Consider the following 12,650-nt stretch of genomic DNA (forward strand, 5'->3'; position numbering starts at 1 on the left):
AAGTTGATTATAAAAGACCTATGGAGCCTTTCCCCCTTTATTCTTTCTATTTCCACATTTTCAGTTCAAAAGCATAGAAACAGAAACAGGGATCTGTGGTGGCCCTGAGTGAGGTGTTGGAGCCTGGATAGAATGGGGAAGGCATAAAAGTGGGAGAGCCACCCTGCACAGTGTTGGAACACCCCTGAAAGGACAACAACATAGAATGTGCTATTGCAGACTGAAGGGAAAGAACAGCCCAGCATGGGTTTTCAGAGCCTGTGGGGGCAGTCAATCATCTGCAGAAGACGTGGCCTGGCACAGGGTGTCTGAGAAAGGAGATATTTACATGTCTCAAAGTACTTCCCCCAAAATACTAATTAATTATAAAGTGGAAAGTTAACATTCCAGAGGAGAAACCTGGCAGATATTACCTCCAGGATCAATGCTAACATGACCAACAATGGGACAAATCAAAATTGTAGGTCTCATGATAGGATGCAATGAGAAGAGTAGAGGACCACTTCATACTCTTGCTAAAAATGTATGAAATGATTTTTTAAAAAAGATTTTATTTATTTATTCATGAGAGACAGAGGAGGGGGGGGAGAAGCAGGCTCCCAAGGAGCAGGGAGCCCGATGTGGGACTCGATATCAGGACCCTGGGATCATGACCTGAGCCGAAGGCAGATGCTTAACCATCTGAGCCACCCAGGCTCCCCTGATCTGAACTTTTTTAAAGTTGTTTTTTTCTTGGTGTTGTTTTTTTCTTTTTTGTAATTTGTCAGAGAGAGAGAGAAAACACAAGCAGGGGGAGCGGCAGGCAGAGGGAGAAGCAGGGTTCCCACTGAGCAGGGAGCCTGATGCAGGACTTGATCCCAGGACACCAGGATCATGACCTGAGCCGAAGGCAGTTGCTTAACCAACTGAGCCACCCAGGCGTCCCTGATCTGAATTTTATCATAAGGAGACATAAGAAAAACCCACATTGAAAGACATTCTACATTACTGGAATTAACTGTTTAAAAGATTAAAAGTTGTGAAAATTAAGGAAAGACTAAGGAACGATTCTAAACTGAAGGAACTAAGAGACACAACATCTGAATTAAATACATGGCTCTGAACAGGACCTTCCTTGCGTATAGGATATTACAGACAAGTGACAAAACTTAGAAATATGAGGATTAAATGATAGAATGTACAGGGTGCCTGGGTGGCTCAGTTGGTTAAGCGTCTGCCTTCAGCTCAGGTCATGATTCCAGGGTCCTGGGATCGAGCCCCATGTCGGGCTCTCTGCTCAGTGGGGAGCCTGCTTCTCCCTCTCCCTCTGCCTGCCGCTCTGCCTACTTGTGCTCTCACTGTCAAATAAATAAAATCTTTAAAAAAAAAATGATAGAATGTATAGTTGACATGGTTTGAATGGGTGCACTTATATGCAGATGCTTTCAATAAATACATGATAGTACTGTAAATGTATTTTCTCTTATGATTTAAATAACATTTTCTTTTCTCTAGCTTACTTTATTGGAAGAATATAATATGGAATACATATAACATACAAAACACAGTTTCATTGACTGTTCTGGTACCAGTAAGTTTTCTGGTCAACAGCAGATTATTAGTAAAGTCAAAAGTTGGGGAGTCAAAAGTTATTCACGTATTTCTGACTGCAATGGGTCAGTGCCCCTAACCCCCACATTATTCAAGGGTTAATTGTATTAGAGCTAATTGTCTGATTGTCAGGGTCATATTTTTAAGTTTTGTCACTTGTCAGGGTTGTACAGTAGTCATGTGGAATGTACTGATTTGTAGGATATAAATGCTATGGCAATCAGGCATAATCTAACAATTTACTTGCAAATGGTTCTGGGGGAAAACGTTCTTTTCTCTTTCTCTAATTTTTCTTTTCTCTAATTTTAAGACTGTCTTCAAAAAGTAAATCAAAAATAAACAGAAAAGGTGAAAAGTTTTAGGCAAATCTTATTTCACCATGAGGAAAGAGCTATGAATCAGTACTTAAAATTAAAATTATACATAGGTTTTATGGCACTATAAAAATTGTAATACATACAAACATTGACAATAGCCTTAGCAGCAATATATCAAAATGATGTCTGTGTAAATCTCCAGGTCCATATGTAGTAATATAAACTGGAAAATACTAAAAGGCTATCAATTAACACCCCTGAAGTACTAATGACAATTTGGTTGGTTGGGTGCTGTTTAAAAAGCTGGTATTTGGGCAGCTTGAAGCATGTAAAACCCAACAGTGCTGGTCTCCATGTATAAAACCTGCTTAAAAGTTAATTAGGTGCCAAGAAACATAGCTTAAAATATTATATAAACTTTCATTACACACATGATCCAGAACTATTTTCCTTTATTCAAGATTTTCACACGATATGTTTAGTAGGACACAATTAAGATGTTATACAAACATCCAGTAAATAAATTTTTAATGTTTGTCTTTCAGAACATATAATTTTTCTTCAAAATCTGTAAATATTCTTTTGAAGATTTCACTAGTAGATCGTCATTTACATGTGATTCATAAGTAGATTCTAAAGAGGAGGTCATACACCATGAGTCTGATTCAAATTCAGCAGCAGCTGAAAAGAAAAAGAATTACATTCTTTATCTAAAATACTTTGTAGTTAACTACAAGTTAGTAAAAAACAAAGTTGAAGCCTTATGAGTGTTAAAAAGAATGAAAAACATCTACATAGAACTACAATATAAAATACAAGATTACTTTTAAATATATTTTGCTCATGGTTGCCCAGTGAGTTAATTGCTATTGTGGATAAATATCAGAGCTTCTAGTTTTCTCATTACAAGATGAAATTACAAGATGATGACAGAGCCCACCCCTGAACAATCATATACTAGAAACTGAAAAATCAAACAGGCAATTTTAGAGTTGAATATACCATGACAGGTATAAAACAAGACACTATAAGAACACACAAAAGGGACATCCTAGTTTTCTATCAATACTGCCTGCTTTTTGGTGGAGGTGATATGTAAGTTGATACCTGAAGTACAAGGAAAAAGTGGGCCAGGTGGAGGGAAGACACATATACAAAGAACATATACAAAGAGTGAGGAAGAACACTTGTGGAATTGCAAGTAGTCTACGCTGAAGAGGTGCTAGAGCAAAGCAACAGAGTAGGGTAAGTAGCGACAGAGAAGGCTGAATAATCTGGCAAGAACCAAATTGACTTGGGTGTTTTTATTCCATATAAGGAACTTGGAATTTTATTCAATGGCAAAAGGTAAACCAATGACTGGAGATTTAAATATCACCTGTCAAGTGACAGCTATATGGACTATAGTTGCTTAACTATTACTAAGACAAGTCTGAGTTTTTTGGTCTTATACCACTAGCAGAAACAAGAATTTGAGAAAGCCCACATATTCAGGTTGACGGTTCCATAGGAATGGCAGAAGTGAAGGAAGATTATAGCCAGAAATAATAATAGATACATAGACATTTGGATATTTTTTAAAGTCTGAATGAACACGATGACTAAATGAGGAATAAGTAAGTTCATCATTATGTTAATGCTTTACATTTTTTATTGGCTATATATTTAAAAAAATTAATGTAGTACCTATTATCCAAACCATGGAAAGGGATGCCATTTACTATTCATAGTTTATTTCAGAAATCAATGACCATCTTAATTCATAAATTTGGCAACATACCTTCTAGTTCTCTAGTTATATTCCTTTCCATCTCCTGCTGAGATATGTCCATCTGAAATAAGTCAAATATTATTTATAATGTTCAAGTTAAACAAGAGACATTATTGTAGGAACTATATATAGCTTATGAAATGTGGTCTTTAAATAACACTTTTAGAGACTAAAACTAAGTTAGGGATTGCTGAAATAGAAAGATAATGACATAAATAAAATAAATCCCTACTTATTTTAATCTTAGGTAACTGAGAAGAAACATATGTAATGCTATTTAGATGAATCTGATAAAAAGTACAATTAATATTGGTCTATTGAATATACATACTTTCTGGAAGAAGAGGAAGATGGCGGAGGAGTAGAGGACCGTAGTTTTGTCCGGTCCCTGGAATTCAGCTGGATAGCTTTCAAATCATTCTGAAGACCTGTGAACTCAACCTGAGATCTAAGAAAAGAACTGTTGCAATTCTACAAATAGGAAAGCGACCACTTTCTACAAGGTAGGAGGTGTGGAGAAGCGAATCGGCGGTGATCCATAGGAAGATAAACCGTGGGGGGGAGGGAGCCTCCATAAGCCAGCTATCAGAAAGTGATAAAGCAGTGGTGTGCAAATCAGAACTTGTAGAAGTCTGCTCCGGTGAGGGACATCCTGCTTGAAAGGCACTCAGGTGCAGAAGCAGGGTGGAATCCTAGGTGGGACGGCCTTATCTCAGGATCCCCAGGGTCACAGAAAGAATGGGGGTGCCTGAGTATGGGAGAGTTCCCAGGCATTTGAGCAGTGAAGCCGGCTGCAATCAGAGAGCTGAGGAGGGGGCGTTCAGCTCAGTGTTGCCATAAACCACAAACTGCAGCCAGTTGGGCGACCGCTCTCAGAGCAGGGGCCATACAAGTGGCAGAACCAGGGCAAGACCTCCCTCCCTCTCCCAGGAGGAGTGGCACGAATGCATGCCACAGGAGACTGCAAAGTTTGGAAACTCCAAAGGGGGTTGCATGGCTGAGATAAAAATGTTCAGTCACAGGCTGGGTGTACACAGAATGCAGACAGAAACCAGGGAGGCGAGAGTGATTGACAGCTTCTCCATGAGGGCACACTGAGGAGTGGAGGGTGCCAGCTTTCAGCTCCAGGGCTGGACACTGGGAGGCTGACATTTTCATTCTCATCCTATAAAGTGGTGTGGAAAGCCTTCAGGGAACAAAAGCCACATAGAGCAATCCCGAGGCCCGGACTTAGCCTGGCCCCCTGGCAAGGGCAGTGCAGTACTGCTGGAGCAAAGACTCCTGAGAATCAGCACCACAGGCCTGTCCTCCAGAAAATCAGCAAGAACATCTGGCTAAGACCAAGTTTACCGATCACACAGAAATGCAAAACACCAGCACTAGAGGAAAATACTATATAGAATTCATGGCTTTTTCTCATGATTCCTCAATCTCTCAATTGTAATTTTTGTTTTCCTTTTCAACCAATTTCTTATTTTATCAACTCGTTTTTTAAAACTTTTTCAATGTTCATTTTTATAATTACATTCTATACTTTCATTGTATTTAATTTTATTTTTGCATATACAGAAGTTTTTCTTTCTTTACAATTTTGGGGTGTAGTTTCTTCTAACAAACAGACCAAAATATACCCAGAATCTACTGTATTGCTCTGTTCTCATCACCTGTCTGATTATATTCTCTTTCGCCTTTAATTCTTATCTATTTTTTTGGTTTCAGGTCTCCTCTGATTTGTTAAGAGTAGATTTCTCTGGGGTCGTTGTTGCTATTTTAGTATTTCGTTCTCTCATTCATCTATTCTTCTCTAGACAGAATGACTAGATGGGAAAACTCACCTCAAATAAGAGAACAAGAGACAGTACTGACTGACAGGGACCTAATCAGTATGGATAAAAGTAGGATGTTGGAATTAGAGCTTGGAATAACAATTATAAAGATGCTAGCTGGGCTTGAAAAAGCACAGAGGACACTACAGAATGCCTTTCTGGAGAAATAAAAGAACTAAAAGCTTAACAAATCGAAATCAAAAGGCTATTAATGAGATGCAGTAAAAAATGGAGGCTCTACAGTATGGAGGTTCCTCAAGAAGTTAAAAATAGAGCTACCCAATGACCCAGTAATTGTACTACAAGGTCTTTACCCCAAAGATGCGAATGTAGTGATCAGAAGGCGCACCTGGACACCAATTTTTATAGCAGCAATATCCACAATAGCCAAACTGTGGAAACAGCCCAAATGTCCATCGACAGATGAATGGATAAAGAAGATGTGGTATATATAAATACAATGGAATATTACTACGCCATCAAAAGGATGAAATCTTACAATTTACATTGACGTGGATGGAAATGGAGGGTATTATGCGGAGAGAAAAGTCAATCAGAGAAAGACAATTATCATATGGTTTCATACATATGTGAAATATAAGAAAAAGTGCAGAGAATCGTAGGGGAAGGGAGAGAAAACTAAAATGGGAAGAAACCAGAGAGGGAAACAAACCATGAGAGACTCTTAACTATAGGAAACAAACTGAGGTTTGCTGGAGGGGAGGTGGGTGGGGGGATGGGCATGAAGGAGGGCACGTGATGTGCAGAGCACTGGGTGTTATATACAACTGATGATTAACTGAACACTACATCTGAAACTAATGATATATCATATGTCAGCTAACTGAAGAGAAATTTCAGGAGTGCCTGGGTGGCTCAGTTGGTTAAGCGGCCGCGTTCGGCTCAGGTCATAATCCCAGGGTCTTGGGATCGAACCCATGGGCTCCTTGCTCAGCGGGGAGTCTGCTTCTCCCTCTCTGTGCTCTCTCTCTCACTATCTCTGTCTCTGTGGCAAATAAATAAATATGTTCTTTAAAATAAAATGAAATTTTAAAAAATTTATCATATACATATGGGTAATGGTGAAATGAAACATTATTTTTTTAAAGATTTTATTTATTTATTTGACAGAGAGACCAGCGAGAGAGGGGACACAAGCAGGGGGAGGGGCAGAGGGAGAAGCAGGCGCCCGCAGAGCAGGGAGCCCAATGCGGGGCTCGATCCCAGGACCCTGGGATCATGACCTGAGCCGAAGGCAGATGCGTAATGACTGAGGCACCCAGGCGCCCCAATAAAACATTATTTACTTATCTTTTCCAGACGGACTGAGCTATACTTAATAAAAATTATGTATTTAAAATAAAAAAAAAAATTGGAGGCTCTGCTATGATAAATGAGGCAGAAAGGAGAAGTAGTGATGCAGAAGACAAAATAAAATGATGGAGTATAGGGGCACCTGGGTGGCTCAGTCGTTAAGTGTCTGCTTTTGGCTCAGGTCATGATCCCATGGTCCTGGGATCGAGCCCCGCGTCGGGCTCTCTGTACAGCGGAAAGCCTGCTTCTTCCTCTCCCATGCCCCCTGCTTGTGTTCCCTCTCTTGCAGTGTCTCTCTCTGTCAAATAAATAAATAAAATCTTTTTAAAAAATTTAAAAAAATTTAAAAAATGATGGAGAATAAAGAAACTGAGAAAAAAAGAGAGATAAACAACTACTGGATCATGAGGTGAGAATTCAGGAGATAAGTGATACCATAAAGTGGAACAATAGTAGAATAATTGGGATCCCAGAAGAAGAGGAAAGGGGGGGGGTGGCAGAAGGTATATTTGAGAAATTATAGCAGAGAACCTCCCTAATCTGGGGAAGGAAACAGGCATTCAAATCCAGGAGGCACAGAAACCCCAACCCCCTTCAACATCAATAAAAACAGGTCCACACCTCAACATAGAGTAGTGAAGCCTGCAAATTTCAGAGACAAAGAGAAAATCCTGAAAGCAGCTCAGCACAAGAGGTCCTTAACCGACAAGGGTAGAAACATTAGACTGGCAGCAGACCTAACCACAGAGACCTGGCAGGCCAGAAAGGACTGGCATGATATATTCAGGGTGCTAAACGAGAAAAATATGCAGCCAAGAGTACTGTATTTATCCAGCAAGGCTGTCATTCAAGCTTGAAGGAGAGAGAAAGAGTTTCCAGGACAAACAGAAACTAAAACATTTGTGATCACTAACCCAGCCCTGCAAGAAATATTAAAGGGGATCCTTTACGCAGAGAGAGCCCCAAAGTAACACAGACCAGAAAGGAACAGCGACAATGTACAGAAACAGTGACGTTACAGATAGTACAATGGCACTAAATTCGTATCTTTCAATAGTTACCCTGAATGTAAATGGGCCAAATGCCCCAATCAAAAGATGCAGGGTATCAGATTGGATAAAAAAGCAAGACCCATCGATATGCTGTCTGCAAGAGACTCATTTTAGACCCAAGGACACCTCCAGATTGAAAGTGAGGGAGTGGAAAACCATTTATCATGCTAATGGACATCAAAAGAAAGCTGGGGTAGCAATCCTTGTACCAGACAAATTAGATTTTAGACCAAAGACTGTAATAAGAGATGAGGAAGGACACTATCATAATGACTTAAAGGGGTCTATCCAACAAGAAGATCTAACAATTGTAAATATGTGTGCCCCTAACATGGGAGCAGCCAATGACATAAACCAATTAATAATAAAATTAAAGAAACACATTGATGATGATACAATAATAACAGTGAATGACACACTGGACTGTGGGAAACAGACCTCCACAACAACCACTGGTGCATGTTCGTTCAGACTCCGAGATCTCTGAGAAAACTCGATTTGCTGGGTTAAAAATAAGCCGAAAGGATCAGAGTGAATTGCCCTTGGGACGTGTGTGGTCTGTTCTAAAGTACGCAGCAGAAGATGTTTTGTAGATAGGAAGCCACCTGTAAACAGCACACTGTGCACTCCCCTCTTGGTTCCCTTGCCCTGTAAATAGCACACTGTGCACTCCCCTCTTTGTTCCCTTGTCCTGCTTTAAAGATTCTTATCATACACGCGGGACTAATCCTATGTACATGGAAGAATGTGCCTTACTAAGCCCATGCTGTAAATCATTAGAGATCTATAGCGCTGTAGAAGGTATATAAGATTATGGAAAATAAACCTCGGGACCTTGGGCTGATTGCTCGGGGTCCCCTGTGCCTCGCAAAACTGGCATCTCTTTTCCTCAGTTCCTTCACCGCCCCAGGTCCACGACTCTCTGAGGTCGACACTGGACCAGATGCACTTCACAGATAGATTCAGAGCATTCCAACCTAAAGCCACAGAATACACATTCTTCTCGAGTGCACATGGAACTTTCTCCAGAAGACATCACATACTGGGTCACAAATCAGGTCTCAACCGGTACCAAAAGTAGGGGATCATTCCCTGCAGAGTTTCAGACCACAACGCCTTGAAACTTGAACTCAATCACAAGAGGAAATTCGGAAAGAACTCAAATACATGGAATGTAAGAGCATCCTATTAAAGAATGAATGGGTCAACCAGGAAATTAAAGAAGAATTAAAAGAATTCATGGGAACAAAGGAAAATGAAAACACAACTGTTCAAAGCCTTTGGGATGCAGCAAAGGCAGTCCGGGGAGGGAAGTAGAGAGCAACAACAGCCTTTCTCAAGAAACAAGAAAGGTCCTAAATACACAACCTAACCTTACACCTAAAGGAGCTGGAGAAAGAACAGCAAATAAAGCCGAAACCCAGCAGGAGAAGAGAATTAATAACGATCAGAGCAGAAATCAATGAAATAGAAACCAAAAGAACAGTAGAACACAGCAACGAAACTAGGAGCTGGCTCTTTGAAAGAATTAATGGGATCGATAAACCCCTGGCCAGACTTAGCAAAAAGAAAAGAGAAAGGATCCAAATAAATAAAATCCTGAATGAAAGAGGAGAGATCACAACCAACACCAAGGAAATACAAACAATTTTAAGAACATATTAGGAACGACGATACGCCAACCAACTAGGCAATCTGGAAGAAATGGATGCATTCCTAGAGAGGTAGAAACTACCAAAACTGAAACAGGAAGAAACAGAAAACCCGAACAGACCCACAACCAGCAAGGAAATTGAAGCAGTAATCAAAAATCTCGCAAGAAACAAAACTCCAGGGCCGGATGGCTTCCCTGGGGAGTTCTAACAAACACTTAAAGAGGAATTAATGCCTATTCTTCTGAAGCTGTTTCAAAAAATAGAAATGGAAGGAAATCTTCCAAACTCTTTCTATGAGGCCAGCATTACCTTGATCCCAAAACCAGACAAAGACCCCACCAAAAAGGAGAATTACAGACCAATATCCCTGATGAACACGGATGCAAAAATTCTCATCAACATACTCGCCAATAGGAGCCAACAGTACATTAAGAGGATTATTCACCCCAACCTAGTGGGACTTATTCCTGGGTTGCAAAGGTGGTTCAACATCTGCAAATCAATCATCGTGATACGCTACATTAATAAAAGAAAGGACAAGAACCATATGATCCCCTCAATGGATGCAGAAAAAGCATTTGACAAAGTACAGCATGCTTTCTTGATTAAAACTCATAACGGTGCAGGGATGGAGGGCACATACCTCAATACCATAAAAGCCATGTATGAAAAGCCCACAGCATATATCATTCTCAATGGGGTAAACCTGCGAGCTTTTCCCCTAAGGTCAGGAACACGGCAGGGATGTCCACTCTCACCACTGCTGTCCAACATAGTACTAGAAGTCCTAGCCTCAGCAATCAGACAATGAAAAGAAATAAATCGTATCAGAATTGGCAAAGAAGAAGTCAAACTCTCACTCTTTGCAGGTGACATAATACTCTAGGTGGGAAACCCAAAAGACTCCACCCCCAAATTGCTAGAACTCATACAGGATTTCAGCAAAGTGGCAGGATATAAAATCAATGCACAGAAATCAGTTGCATTTCTATACACTAACAATGAGACAGAAGAAAGAGAAATTAAGGAGTCGAACCCATTTACAATTGCACCAAAAACCATAAGATACCTAGGAATCAACCTAACCAAAGAGGCAAAGGATCTGTACTATGAAAACTATAGAAAACTCATGAGAGAAACTGAGGAAGACACAAAGAAATGGAAAAACGCTCCATGTTCATGGATTGGAAGAACAAATTTGTTAAAATGTCTATGCTACCGCTACCCAGAGCAATCTGTGCATTCAATGCAATCTCTATCAAAATACCATCAACTTGTTTCACAGAGCTGGAACACATCATCCTAAAATTTGTACGGAACCAGGAAAGACCCCGAATAGCCAAAGGAATGTTGAAAAAGAAAACCAAAGCTGGTGGCATCACAATTCCGGACCTCAAATTCTATGACAAAGCTGTAATCATCAAGACAGTATGGTACTGGCACAAAAACAGACACATGGGCCAATGAAACAGAACAGAGAACCCAGAAACGGACCCTCAACTCTATGGTCAACTAATCTTCGACAAAGCAGGAAAGAACAGCCAAGGGAAAAAAGACAGTCCCTTCAACAAATGGTGTTGGGAAAAGTGGACAGCCACACGCAGAAGAATGAAACTGGACCATTTTCTTACACCATACACAAAAATGGACTCAAAATGGATGTAAGACCTAAATGTGAGACAGGAACCCATCAAACTCCTGGAGGAGAACACAGGCAGCAACTTCTGTGACCTGGGCCACAGCAACTTCTTGCTAGACACATCTCCAAAGGCAAGGGAAACAAAGACTTCATCAAGATAAAAAGCTTTTGCACAGCAAAGGAAGCGGTCGACAAAAACAAAAGACGACTGACAGAATGGGAGAAGATATTTGCAAATGACATGTCAGATAAAGGGCTAGTATGCAAACTCTATATAGAAAGAACTTATCAAACTCAACACCCAAAGAACAAATAATCCAGTCAAGAAACGGATGGAAGACGTGAACAGACATTTCTCCAAAGAAGACATTCAAACGGTCAACAGACACTTGAAAAAATGCCCAACATCACTCGGCATCAGGGAAATAAATACACATCAAAACCACAATGAGATATCAGCTCACACCTGCTGGAATGGCTAAAATGAACAAGTCAGGAAACAACAGATGTTGGCAGGGATGCAGACAACGGGGAACCCTCTTACACTGCTGGTGGGAATGCAAGCTGGGACAGCCACTCTGGAAAACAGTATGGAGGTTCCTCAAAAACTTGAAAATAGAGCTACCCAATGACCCAGCAATTGCACTACTAGGATTTACCCCAAAGATACAAATGTAGTGATCCGAAGGGGCACCTGCATCCCAATGTTTACAGCAGTTTTATGTATTTGAGAATGAGAGCTAGAGAGAGAGAGAGTGCACGAGTGGGGGGAAGGGCCGAGGGAGAGGGTGTAGCAGACTCTCACTGAGCAGAGAGCCTGAAGTGGGGCTCTGTCCCAGGACCCTGGAATCATACCTGAGCTGAAGACAGACACTTAACTGACTGAGCCACCAAGGCACCCCTCAGTACCCTACTTTAGACCCCATTTTGGGCATTGAATGAAAGGATACCTTTTATAAGAAAGGTCTAAGGAAGAACATTCTAGATGGGAATACTTGTAATATACAGTTGATCCTTGACCAACGTGTGTTTGAACGGTACAGGTCTACTCTACTTACACATGGACTTTTTTTGATACTGCATTGGAGTGTCTTTTCTCTTATGTTTTTCTTAATAACATTTTTGTTCTAGCTTATTTTATTGTGAGGATATAGTATATAGTACCTGCAATGTACGAAACACGTGTTAATGGATTATTTAATGTTATGGGTAAGGCTTCCAGAAGATAGAGAAATTAAGTCGAACTAGGCTATTAGTAGTTTAGTTTTTTAGATTCCATGCATAAGTGAAATCATATGGTATTTGCCTTTCTCTGAGTTATTTCACTTAGCAAAATACTGGGTCTACCAATGTTGTCACAAATGGCAAGATCCCATTCTTTTTTATAGCTGAGTAATATTTCATTATATACATATAACACATCTTCTTTATCCATTCGTCTATTGATGGACACTGAGGTTGCTTCCATACTCTCGTTATTGTAAAT

General features: G+C 40.3%; 2 protein-coding genes across 2 annotated transcripts in view; one reads left to right on the top strand and one right to left on the bottom strand.

Annotated features, from left to right (window-relative positions):
• Positions 1-12,650, top strand: part of LOC135364298 (ankyrin repeat domain-containing protein 26-like) — a 362,531-nt gene that overhangs the window by 146,508 nt on the left and 203,373 nt on the right.
• Positions 2,358-12,650, bottom strand: part of LOC123842471 (ankyrin repeat domain-containing protein 26-like) — a 126,902-nt gene continuing 116,609 nt past the window's right edge. Inside the window, 2 exon segments of the mRNA XM_064593500.1 lie at positions 2,358-2,588; positions 3,688-3,739. Coding sequence (XP_064449570.1) covers positions 2,449-2,588; positions 3,688-3,739 — 192 coding nt within the window. The 3' untranslated portion in view covers positions 2,358-2,448.

Source organism: Mirounga angustirostris, unplaced genomic scaffold (assembly GCF_029215605.1).
Source record: "Mirounga angustirostris isolate CCGP_5_RB_7025 unplaced genomic scaffold, mMirAng1.0.hap1 SCAF_5, whole genome shotgun sequence".
Taxonomy (NCBI): Eukaryota; Metazoa; Chordata; class Mammalia; order Carnivora; family Phocidae; genus Mirounga; species Mirounga angustirostris.